Consider the following 13490-nt stretch of genomic DNA (forward strand, 5'->3'; position numbering starts at 1 on the left):
AAATGCTGAGTGCCAAAGAATTGATGCATTTGAACTGTGGTGTTGGAGAAGACTCTCTTGAGACTCCCTTCGACTGCAAAGAGATCCAACCAGTCCATCCTAAAGGAAATCAGTCCTGAATGTTTACTGGAAGGACTGATGTTGAAGCTGAAACTCCAATACTTTGGCCAACTGATGCGAAGAGCTGACTCATTTGAAAAGACCCTGATGCTGGAAAAGACTGAAGGCAGGAGAAGGGGACAACAGAGGATGAGATGGCCGGATGGCATCACCGACTCAATGGACATGAGTTTGAATAAACTCCGGGGGTTGGTGATGGACAGGGAAGCCTGGCGTGCTGCAGTCCATGGAGTTGCAAAGAGTCGGATACAACTGCACAACTGAACAGAACTGAACCACATACTTGATAGTTTCAATATAGAACTCTATGTTTAAAATAATTTTCTCCCAGAATGTTGATCTCCTAACTTCAGTGTTAATCTTTATGAATCTGATATTATTTTGATTCTTAATTCTTTGTGTATGGTCTGCTATTCCCCGCCCGCCCCCCCCAAAGGTTTCAGGGTTCGTTTCTTTTCAGGTTGTGAAATTTCATGTAATTTTGCCTTGTATTATGTTTTATATTTCCGCTTCCATGCTGTCATTCTTAAAAGGCATGTCATTCAGTTCTGGAAATTCTGCGGGGTACCATTTGACAAATTTCATTCATTCCATTTCTTCCAATGAAGTTTTTCCAGTTTTTAATATTATCCTCATGGATGCTACTCTTACCAGTTTGAGCATACTGATTTCAATTTTTATTGACGTTTCTTCATCCTACACGGTTTCTGTTTCTGTTTTACCGTTTTGGTCTTTTCTGAAATGTCTACCGTTCTTTCATTATTCATTTACATTTAAAAGTTAGGCAGTTTTCCCAGAGAAGAATCTTCCAATACCCAGTGTCAAGGAGGAGAGAGCTGTAGACTTTCACTTAATCTTCATGTTTCATTTCAGTGCTTTGCCTAACTGTCCTCAAATCCACAGTTCCTTTAGTCTGATCAGTCAAGCTCCAGTCTGCCCAGCTGGAGAGGGGAAGTTCCTAGGCCACACGTGCTCTATGGGAAATGGGTCTCTAACTGCTTCTTATAACAGCCAATCACTCTGTTTCCAGTTTCCCCTTAAAATCCATACACTTTTTAACCTATTTTTTTATTCTCCATGCCTGAACTATTGTGCTGCAATATGAACTGTCCGCCTTCATGGCTCCTAGTCCATCTTGTGCTGCAGCTTCTTCTGTCTGGCTGAAGTTTGGTACCATTGGTTTCTAGCTTCCGAAAATGTGTCTGTTGTTGTCTCCTCTTTCTTCCCTTTGTTCTTGTTGGTAATGATCTTTTTGTCCCTTTATTAATGTCTTAACAGGAGCAAAAGGAAGATTGATTACGTCCTCACCATTCAAAGAGTAAATTTATCTGAGTAAAAATTTAAGACTGTGACATATTTCTAAATACAGAAGAAAATGCCTACTGAATCTTATTACTACCACTGATGCTGCTATAAGTCACTTACCGATTTTGTTTGTTAACAGCTGTGTCTGCACCATTTAGAACCAGTTCTTTCACTTCTGTTGCACCAAAGTTTTCAACTGTGATCTATTAATTTAAATTTTTAAAAAAAGTCAATGTCAGACTCAAAACTTATTATTTTAATAACCTATTATAATCTACCTTTCTCTCATTAAATATAAGAAATAATAAGTTTGAAGTAAAATTCTGGTAGCATAAGCTTATTTGTGAATTCTGCATGAAGCCACAGCTAGAAATTTTCATCTTCTCTAGCAGTTTGAAATCGTACATTGACTAATTACAAATTAACAAGCTTTTGGTTTGTTAACAGGAAATTGAGTAATTATCCCACGTAAAACTTCAGAATGGTCACTACAGGAGTAAAATATTAGGAAGGATGTTTTCCTTGGACAAGTGATAGACTCCAAGTCAGAATGCATTCAACTTTAGAATAGCTATGCATTCTTCCCGCATGACAGCTGCCACTCTGGTATTCCTTCTTGCTGCATTTTAACTACAGGTGGTTCTTCCAGTTTGCCATTAATTTGGTTTATAAAGAGTCATTTATTTTGAAATTTCTTATTTCCCTTACTAGTGTGCTCATTTTCCTATATATGTTTTCATTCCCACCTCTGCATCTTTTCTCTTCCTATTCCCTTTTTTTGGGAATATTCCTCTCTTCTATTAACATTTTTTTAATACCTGTTTATAAAACACTATACTAGGAGTGGGATGATAAAAGATGAATAAATCCCTGCTCTGGAATTTGCTACCCAATAAAGAAGGATAAATGTGATATGTAAACAACTCATTATTATAGTAAAATAAATGCTATAATAGAGACATGAACAAAATACTATCAGACCATGGAAGAAAGCAAGCTTACTTCTAAACAGAGAAAGTATAAAAAACCTTGAGAAAGAAATGTCATTTGAAAAGCATCTAAAAGGATGAATAAGGCTCTGAAAGATTAGGAGAGGACAGAATTTCTGACTAAGGACAGGGATTGAACAAAAGGATAGACAGACCAAATATCAAAAAAATGCATGCCCCTAAAAAACAGGGAAGGTGCGGCATATAAAAGAATACTGTGAGACATGACAAAACTTAGTATGAATGGGAGGATACAATGGAAGTTAGAAAGCCAGATTACAAACGATCTGAAGCCCATTCTAAAGCTATTACTCCATAAGTAGCAAAGAGCCGCTGAGTATGTCTGGGAAGAACTGACAGTGGGAAGCAATGTTTGAATTAGCATAGATCTTACTAAATAGTCACACACTTGATGACTGATAAAGCTTAGAATTCAATGCTTCAGTCAATTGAGATGATCAGTAAAGATCCAAAGAAAACTGATAGGGTTATTAAGTGCACCAACTGAAAAGGAGAACTAAAATTTCACAGTAAATATGAATTCAAGGAGGACTTTTTCTTGGAAAAAGTTAAACATTACTAAAAGAAATTAACCTATTTCCCTTTAAACCTATCAAATTCTCTTGTAACTGCACTATGTGACAATTCTTAAAATGACCAAAGAATGGACAAACATTTTTGAGGAGGCACATAATTTTTTTGGCAAACTGTGTGATACAAGAATATGGTATCTTTTTGTCAGCTTTGACTGTAAAAACACAAAGAGGACAGTTTGAGGGTATGTGGGGGGGGGGGGGAGGGCACACGAAGTTTTTGAGAAGAATAGACAGGAAAAAAGAAAAACTGAAGGTTTTTACCATTTTCCCAAGAATCTAATTTATACTATTCAAATAGTTACTTCTGAAGTGCCTTATCATAATCCTTGCTGATTTTTCTCTCCTTTAATTGTCAACTATTCTATTTCTGCCAGATCCTCATTTATCAATGATTCTGCATAAAGACTAGATGATTTATTGAACATCCCTCTCACTGAATTAAATTCTACATCTTTTTTAAGATTTGTAATTTCATTTTCCAAATAATATTTCAATGTATTTCCATTTATACTGCATTGTATCCAACAGTAAGACAAAATTCGCAAGGATGAATGTTACTATAAAAGGGATGTCTGAGTGGGAATTCATCTTTTAGGTGGCAAATTCATTAGTGGATTCATGTTACAATAACCTTTACTTCTCTAAATATTCTTGTGATTGCAGACTCAAAAAAAATGAACACTTGAATAAAGAGGAACCCTTGTATCTGGAAAGATCTTTAGTATAATGTTAAACAACACAGGCTTATCCAGTCACAGAGCTGGATACAAATACTATCTCTGAAATGTGACAACTGTTTTCAGTTTTCTCATCTGTAAAATAAGGATAATAATACCGATCTCTTGGGATTATGAGGATTAAATGAAATAATGCATGTGACTAGCATATAGTTAATGCTCAATAAATGTTAGCTAAAGGGTTAAGAATTCCATTCATCGAAATAAAAACCATAAGGCATAGCTGATAAATAAAAGGGATGATGAACAATCAAGCTACTATTCTATGTCTTTCCATCTTACCGTAAAATTAAGACAAAATGTCTCTTCAACATCATCTTCAGGATAGTCCAGTAACTGTTGCATGCTTCTGAAAAACAATATGTATGTTGCTTTGAAGTAAAATATAATTGCGTTATTTTGACTAGTTTGCCTATGACTAGGTATATATTTCTCATTCATTCTTGGTCAAATCCTTTTGCTAATCTGTACTTTTATGTTTGTTTCAGAATGGTAGTTGTACAAGCAAAATTTATAAACAATGTTGAAGGGAAAAAAAACAAAGGTTTTTATCTTTTCCTTTGAATACAAAGGCCATGTATCCACCCATTTTCAATACTTGTTCTTATATATAAGTTTTAGGGCTTCCCTGGTGACTCAGATGGTGAAGAATCTGCCTGCAATGCAGGAGACACAGGTTCAATCCCTGGGTCAGGAAGATCCCCTAAAATGGCAACCCATTCCAGGATTCTTGCCTGAAGAAGCCCACGGACAGAGGAGCCTGGTGGGCTGCAGTCCATGGGGTTACAGAGTAGAACACAACTGAGTGACTGGCAAATTTATATACAATATTGAAGAGAAAAAAACTAAGATTTTTACTTCCTTTGAATACAAAGACCATGCATGCACCCATTTTTAATACTTGTTCTTATATGTAATTTTTTATTCCATTTAATGTAATAAATAAAAAGAACTACATATTCCACCTAGGAATGAAGGTGATTAGAAGTAAAAGTCCAAATCAATTATTTAACTACATTCAAGAAACATTACCTTCCTAAATTTATTATCTGATATTCACAAAGTATTGTTAAACTAAAAATTTACCACATGGCTTTATACATATAACTCTTTCAGTAGGAAATTCTCACAATGGTTTTTTCTTTTATTAGAAGGGTTACTGGTTTATTTTGGAAATTCAAGAAGAACAACAGAAACATAATTATTCCTAAAAAGAAAATTTCTGTACATCCCCCATTTCCTATTTTCTAAACCCCATTCTTGCCACTTTTTACAACTAACCTCCCAACATCAGGGACCAGTTCTTTCAAATCTTCCAGGGATGGCTTCTTTTTTAGCAGTTTCTTATATAAAGCCAAAGGAAAATGGAGGTCCACAATAGTAAAATTATAAATTGCTAATCCACAGATAACACCAATTAAGTGGAATAAATCACTGTCTTCAAATGTCTGAAAATACAGAAAAAATTAATGAATAAAAAGAAAAAAGTTCATTCTCATTCCTATCTTCCTGGGGCAATATTATTGTTAGTATTTTTGCACATTTTCATTCAATGTATTTTCTAGGAGAGACAAAACTAAAATCTAGTGGACATGATACTATACATATAATTTCACAACTGACTTTTCCCCCAGAAATATAATCATTTTCACATCACTAAGCATTATATTAAATGAAATGATTACTAGAACTTTTTTCTGATTTAAAAACTTATACACATTCAGAATTTGAAAAATAAAAAGCTTATGGAAGAAAATAAATTAAACACCTGTGTAACTCAATCACTTAGAAACACCAGGGACAATGATTTTTAAAAATTTTAATGTATTTCCATCTACTATAAGTTCAGAAAAATAATATAAAACATATTAAAGGTTTTCTCATTCTTCTAATTACAACACAAGTATTTCTTATGTCATTACTCTTCCAGAACATGATTTTTAATGGCTGAATATTAATCACATAGAAGTATCATGGCTTGCTAAATTAGCTATTAATATTAAGGCTTGCTAAACTAGCTATTAATAACTATAGTTGGACATCTAGATGATTAAAATATTAAAAACAATGTTTGTTTCCTTCAGTAATCTTTAAAGAATTAAAGATTTAATAATTTTTAAAGAATTAATGTATGTTCACAGGAAATTCTGTGAGCATGTAATTAACAGAAGAAATTTTTAAATTAGATCTGGGGCTCCAGACATAGTTCATTCACTATCTAATGTCAGTGTTTTCAAGATAAAAGCAGTATTAATCTCATAAGGTTATTGTGAGGATTAAGTGGAATCATGTATGTAAAATGCTTTTAGCATAGTTCTTACAGCGCACAGTAAAGGCTCAATAAACATTCTAATTAGCTAGTAATTTTCAAAATAAGATGGGTATCTTTTTTGCATATATATATATATGTGTGTATATATATACTGGTCCATAGTTTGGAATATTTCCATAGAAGAAATTCTGCTTTGCAAGGAAGAATTTCAAAGTCAAAGGAATGCTAAGCATACCATAAAAACTCTTTTCCTCCACAACTGTTCTAGTTTATACTGCCATTGTAGTCCAGGAAAATGACTATCTTTTCACATTTTCATCTATATACACACATAAAATATATTTGAGTTAAAAAATGACAAATGTGTTTCACTGTACATTTTTGACTACTAGTGATACTAAAAATATAGATTTGTGTGTGTTTTTGAAAAGTCTTTTTGTGTCCTTAGCCCATTTATCTTTTAGGGGTTAGTGTTTTCTTATATATTTATATTTGAATACATCATATGTTAGGGTTATTACCCTGTGTCATATTCAAAACATATATGCCTTTTATGTTCTGTTATCTCATATTTTTCATTGGTCAGATTTCTCTTTTTCTTCTGTGATGTCCCTACATTGTGTTGAAGCTCAAAAAGTCCTTAAACAGGGCAGACTGTGTATGTGTTAATATCTCTTCTTCCAGAAATCCCTGTAGATGAGAATACAGGAATAAATGGCATAAATTCACAAGAAAAAAGAATAGGGAGGAGTTTCAATAGCACGAAAGAAATTTCAATATCTCAAGATATGAAAAATAAATGGCTGGTTTGATTTGGTAAAGCAGAAAAAATGGAAACAGCAGCTTGTGAGAAAAGCCAGTAAAAAAAAACAAGCTCATCTATGCTGTAGGCTCAGGAACTGACAGTGCCGGTCTATCCCTGTGAAGTCAGAGGTATTCCAGCTAGCTCAGCTAGTAAAACATAACTCTGAGAGTTAAGTATCAGAGAGGGGTTGAAAACAGGATGCTTGACGGGAGAGGCCTCTGACTTTCTAGAAAGGATGAATCAAAGAAGCTCTGGAATCTGAGACAACTGATGCTCGGGGTCCTGCTTCAAAAACAAAGGGATCAAATGGAAGTCTATACAGTGAACAATGGGAATCCGAGCTTCCCTTTCCAGTGTCTGGAACACTACTAGAAGAACACTGACAGCCAGGGCTACAACCATGCCTGTAAACACAAAGGGTAAAAAGCTTACACATGCTGACATAGGCAGGTTCATCCTTCAAAGACCTCTACCTAATCACTTTACGAGTGGGGTCCCTAAACATAAATGTGCATATGCCCAGACACAAAAGTATCTAGGTAGCATTTCAGTGTCACATTCTAAAATAATAAACAGCCAAGAATTACAAGGAAAAAACAAAAGAAACAAACACAAGAAAACTAGATGAATAAGAAATAAAGCCAATAAATGATTAACTTTAAATGGCTACATTTTAAAAGAATAAAATCATAAAATAAACCTTCTAGGACATAATGGAATGAAACTAGAAATCAACATCAGAAGGAAATACGGAAAATTCACAGAGATGTGGAGATTAAACAACACACTTTTAAAAAAGATTAGTCAAAGGTACCACCACAAGGGAAATCAGAAAATACTTTAACTCCTAAAAATGAAAACACATCATACAAAAACTTATGGACGACAGGAAAAGCAGTGTTCAAAAAGAAATTTTTATAGTTGTAAGCATCTAAATTTAAAAAGAAATAATACTTCAAACAAATAACTTAACTTTACATCCTAAGTAACTACAAAAAGAAGAGTAAACCAAACTCAAACCTAGCAGACGGGGAAAATAATAAAGGTTAAAGTGGAGATCAACAAAATTAACAAACCTCTACTAGAATGACCGAGAAATAAAGAGAGAAAACTTACTAGATTTAGGACTGAAAGTGTGGGCATTACTACTGACTTTATAAAAATAAAAAGGATTATAAGACAATAATGAGTAATTAGGCCACAATTATGAATAACGAATGCCACCAAAATAGACAATATAGATGAAATGGATAAATTCCTACAAACACACAAACTTATATAAGAAGAATTAGAAAACCTAAAGAAACTTTTAACAAGAGATTGAACCATCAATCAAACACCTGCCAACAAAAGCCTGAGACCAGATTCTACCAAACATTTAGAAGAATTAACACCTATCAATCTCAAAGTCTTCTTAGAAAAGGAAGAGAAGGAGACAGTTTTTAACTCATTCTATCAGGTTAGGGATGCCATGATAACAAAGCCAGACAAAGACATCTTTCACACACACACACCCCCCAAAGAAAACCATAAAGCAGTATTCCTAATAATAACAGAATAATTGTCAACAGAATACTAGCAAACTGAATCCAGCAGCTTATATAAAAAGAATTACACACCATGACCAAGTGAATGGTCAGGAATGCAAGGTTGTTGAACATAAGAAAATCAACCAATGTAATACATCACATAATGGAATGAAGGAAAGAAACCACATGATCACCTCAACTAATGCAGGAAAAAAATTGTGAATAAAATCTAACACCCTTTCATGATAAATAAACTCAACAAACTAAGCATAGAAGTGAATTTCCTTAACATGATTCAAGGAATTTATGAAAATCCACAGCTGACATTCCACGCAGATCAGGAAAAATTGAGAAGCATGTCCACTCTCACTATTTGCATTTGAAAACATATTGGAAGTTGAAGGCAGGGCAATTAGATAGGAAAAAGAAATAGAAGTATCCAAATAGGAAAGAAAGAGTAAAATTAAACCTACTGAATTTATAGATGACACGATCTTGTAAACAGAAATTCTAAAGAGTCCATAAAACAAACTATTAGATATAATAAATGAATTTAGCACATGATCAACACAGAAAACAATCAGCTGTATTTCTACACATTAGCAATGAACTAAAACTAAGAAAACAATTCCAGTTACAGCAGCATCAAAAAAAAACAAAATAATTAGAAATAAATTTAACCACGGAAGCGTAAGACTTGTACACTGAAAACTACAAAATGTTGCTGAAAGAAATTAAAAGACCTAAATAACTGGAAAGATATCCCATGTCCATAGACTAGAAGACAATACTTCCCAAACTGATGTACAAATTCAATGTATTCTCTATTAAAATCTCAATGGCTTTTTCTTTTTTTGCAGAAATGGAAAGCTAACTGTAAAATTCATACAGAATTGCAAAGGATTCCTAATAGTCAAAAGAATCTTGAATAGGAAGAACAAAGTAGGAAGACTCACACATTGCAATTTCAAAATCTACAAAGCTATAGTAAACAAGACAGTGTGGTACTGGCATAAGAACAGACATATACATCATCTGAATAAAATTGAGAGTCCAGAAATAAATCCATATAATGATGGACAATTAATTTTCAACAAGGATGCCATGACTATTCAATGGGGAAAGAATATTAGTCTCTTTAACAATGGTGAGACAACCAGGTATTAACATACAAAGAATGAAGTTGAACTCTTACCTCAAACAATAGTCAAATGAACTCATGATATATCAAAGACCTAAAAATAACAGCAAAAACTATAAAACTCTTCTAAGAAACTCAGGGGTAAATCTTCATGACCTTAAATTTGTCCATGGTTTCTTAGTTATAACACCAAAAAGCACAAGCACCAATATATGAAACAGACTGAGAAAAGACTTTACCAATATTTAAAACTTTTGATATCAAAGGATATTATCAAGAAAGTGAAGAGTTAATTCACATAGTGGAAGAGAATATTTGCAAATCATATATTTCTCAAAAATCTAGTATCCAGAATACATAAAAGAACTCTTAAAACTACAACAATAAAAATCCAACTTAAAAATGACATTTTGCTAAAGAAGGTATACAAATGGCCAAGCAAATACATCATTAGTCAGCAGGGGATGCAAACTGAATCACAATGAAATATCACTTCAAACCCACTATAGTAAGAAGAAATAAATACATGCATAAAATACATTTTTAAATATATTTTTTTAAAAAAGAAAGTAGCAAATGTTCAAACTGGAATCCTCATATATTCCTAATGGAAATGTAAAATGGTTCAGCCATTGTGGAAGACAATTTGGTGGTTCCTCAAAAAAGTCAAACAGAATTATCACATCACCTAACAATTCCACTCGTAAGTACAGATCCAAAATAACTGCAAACAGTAACTTGCACACAAGTTTTCATACTAGTACTATTCAAGAGTATTTCACCAAAAGAGGTAAACAACCCAAAATTCCATCAACTAACGAACGAATAAACGAATGTGGTACAGCTATACAACAGAGCATTATTCAGCTACAAAAAGGAATAAAGTACTGACACATGATACAAATGGATGAGCCTTGGAAACATTATCCTAAATGAGAGAAGTCAGATACCAAAGGCCATTTAACAGCAAATATCAAGAACAGACAAATCCATGGAAAAAGATAGTAAAGCAGTGATTGAGGCTGAAAGGATACGGGGAGAAACTGCTATGTCTACAAGTTTCATTTTGAGGTGATGAAATAGAACTAGATAGTGGTGAGGGTTGCAGAGCACTGTGAATGTACTAAATGCCCCTGAACTGTGTATTTAAAAAATTCTTCAGAGGAAGAACTTAGTTTTATAAATTTTACCTCATTAAAAAATAATATTAAATTAAAAAGAACAAACGGCCCTCTGATTTCCTCCCTCCTTCCTACACTGTCTCTGAGGCGTGAGTACACTCAGCATCCACAAGTGAACTTCTAAGTACCATTTTAAACTTAAAGAAGCCAGGGCCCTTAGAAGAAATGGCTAGTGTCAGGACTAGGGTATGGAAAACACAAAACCACATGGAACATTTTCTGTACCAAATTGTATACCAAATTTAAAGAATAATGAAAGAAAAATGGGGACATGTCAAAAGTACACTAAGTAGGAGCCAGCTCCATTGGGCTCCTATTGTCCAAATCAAGATATAACTGAAAAGGTAAGAGAGATCCACTCCCTTGGGTTATTATTTCACTCTTCTTTCTTCTTCAAGATTCCAACACCCTTCCCCCTACTCTAACCTTCTAACGAACATGCCTCTCTCCTAGGGTATACTCAAGGGGCAAAAAACCTTGCAAAACAATTAGAACTACAGTTGACCCCTGAACATCTCAGGGGTTAGGAATGCTGATCCCCTGTGCACTTGAAAACTTGAGTATAATCTTCTAGCTGGTCCTTTATCTGCAGATTCAACCAACTGAGGATAGTGTAGAATCACAGTATATAGTTGTTGAAAAGAATCTGCATATAAGTGAAAAGACACAGTTCAAATCTCTATTGTTCCAGGGTCAACTGTTTTTACAGTTATCATAATATTGGTTGAAAGGCTGATATTGTTAGGCAGTAATGTACAAGTCTAGAACATTTTATCATACCAAGTACACCAGGTAGCAAGGAAATTACTTAAAAGAGTATTAGTGCTCAGACACTCAGTTGTGTCCAACTCTCTGTGACCTCATGGACTGCAGCAGACCACCAGACTTCTCTCTCCATGGGATTATTCCAGTCAGAATACTGGAGTGGGTTGCCACGCCCTCCTCCAGGGGATCTTCCCAACCTAGGGAGTGAACCCATGTCTCTTAACGTCTCCTACATTGGCACAAGAATTCTTTACCCCTAGTACCACCTGGGAAGCCTGAGTATTATTATCTAGGAAGCAGAGTATTAAGACTATATCAAAAGGACTCAGGTGCCAAGTGGAAGAGCTCTTCTGACAAAAATGGGATAATACCAATAAAGATAATAACTGCAATGGATTGAAGGGCTTCCCTGGTGGCTCAGCAGGAAAGAATCCACTGGAGATGCAAGAGATGTAGGCTCGATCCCTGGGTTGGGAAGATCTCCTGGAGTAGGGCATGGCAACCCACTCCAGTATTCTCGCTGGAGTAATACCACAGATAGAGAAGCCTGTTGGGCAATGATCTGTGGAGTTGCAAAGAGTTGGACATAACTTAAGCGACTGAGCACAGCATACAGCAATGGATTGAAAAACATCAAATATGTTTAATCCATGAATATATAATAACATTTGAAAACAAAATCAAAAAATGAACTGTCACCCCTGGTATGCTAATGAACAGATTCATTCTTGTGAAAAATAAGTAACTACGGAGACAGAATGTAAAAGATCTCATATGAACTGTATTACTAAGGATCAAATAGTAGATGAGGAAATTTCCTTACAAGTATTTAAGCTACAAAAATGAAAAAGAAATGTCAGAATTAAGAGTAGCATCATTTTGCAACCCCTAATAAATTTAGCCTAGGCACTGATCATCATGACTGCTAACATCACAAAGGACAGTCTCCTGGAAGAAATGACTAAATAATATATTAAGGTTTTTAGAACAAATAGTACATAATTCAATTTCTTTCAACTCAAGAGTTCTACAAACTGAACCACCCATTTCACTTACAGTTTCTAAATCAGGGGCCAGCAAACTTCTTCTGTAAAGGGGCAGATAGTAAATATTTTAGCTTTTGTTGGCCACAGGGGCTCTGTCATAACTACCCAACTCTGCCTCTGCCAGTTTTAGCTAGAAAGTGGAAGGCTGCTCAGTGGTACAGAATCTACCTGCTAATGCAGGAGATACAGGAGACGTGGGTTTGATCCCTGGGTTGGGAAGATTCCCTAGAAAAGGAAATGGTAATCCACTCCAGTATTCTTGCCTGGAAAAACCCATGGGCAGAGGAGCCTGGTGGGCTACAGTCCATTGGGTTGCACAGAGTTGGACCTGACTTAGTGACTGAGTATGCACGCATAGCAGTGGAAAATAGGTAAGTGAGTAGGCATTGACTTTATGTGATGGGAAGAACTTAGATCATGAAATATCATTTGCTGCATAGTTATCTCTGCCCTATATGACACGGGAGAGAAATCAATGACCCCTAACGATAAATTGATTCTCCCCAGAATGAAAGTTAATCTGGTAGCTATTCAATCCTCAAATCTAACTCAGCAGAACAGTCAACATCATTTTTCAGGCTGACCATTCCTTAATTTCTTTTGCTAATTTGAAATGTGTGATAAGCATAATCTGTTTTAATGACTGTAAATCCAAGTTTATGATTTTTAAAATTGTAATAAAACAGATCTGTGAATGTTAGGAATCTAGTAAGTTACTGAGTTAAGCTGAAATATATAGGGGTGTGTGTGTCTTTATTTACAAAAGTAATTTAGATGGCTGGACTTTTTACCTTATCAGAAAACCAAATGAGTCTGGAATCTTCGTAATACCTAAACATGCCATATTTAGGATCCAATAATTCCCTCATGATAAGCAAGAAAAATTCTTTGCGTACCCCTCCTGCATCAACAGCATCTTCTCCAACAAATATAACCTAAAAGAGGATAATGCAAACACTGAGTGTAAAGAAATGAAAAGTATATTCTGGAGACTCTATAATACA

General features: G+C 34.6%; 1 protein-coding gene across 6 annotated transcripts in view; it reads right to left on the reverse strand.

The window, feature by feature from the left end:
- Window positions 1-13490, reverse strand: part of HERC4 (HECT and RLD domain containing E3 ubiquitin protein ligase 4) — a 127602-nt gene that overhangs the window by 7643 nt on the left and 106469 nt on the right. For 3 of the 6 annotated variants that reach the window (XM_070782131.1, XM_019953894.2, XM_070782132.1), the window contains 4 exons: window positions 13278-13421; window positions 5029-5195; window positions 4030-4096; window positions 1546-1628 (listed from right to left, as the gene is read on the reverse strand). In XM_070782131.1, coding sequence (XP_070638232.1) covers window positions 1546-1628; window positions 4030-4096; window positions 5029-5195; window positions 13278-13421 — 461 coding nt within the window. The remainder of the gene's footprint in view (window positions 1-1545; window positions 1629-4029; window positions 4097-5028; window positions 5196-13277; window positions 13422-13490) is intronic. The other 3 variants (XM_070782134.1, XM_070782133.1, XM_070782135.1) reach the window with 2 other exon arrangements.

Source organism: Bos indicus, chromosome 28 (genome assembly GCF_029378745.1).
Source record: "Bos indicus isolate NIAB-ARS_2022 breed Sahiwal x Tharparkar chromosome 28, NIAB-ARS_B.indTharparkar_mat_pri_1.0, whole genome shotgun sequence".
Lineage (NCBI taxonomy): Eukaryota > Metazoa > Chordata > Mammalia > Artiodactyla > Bovidae > Bos > Bos indicus.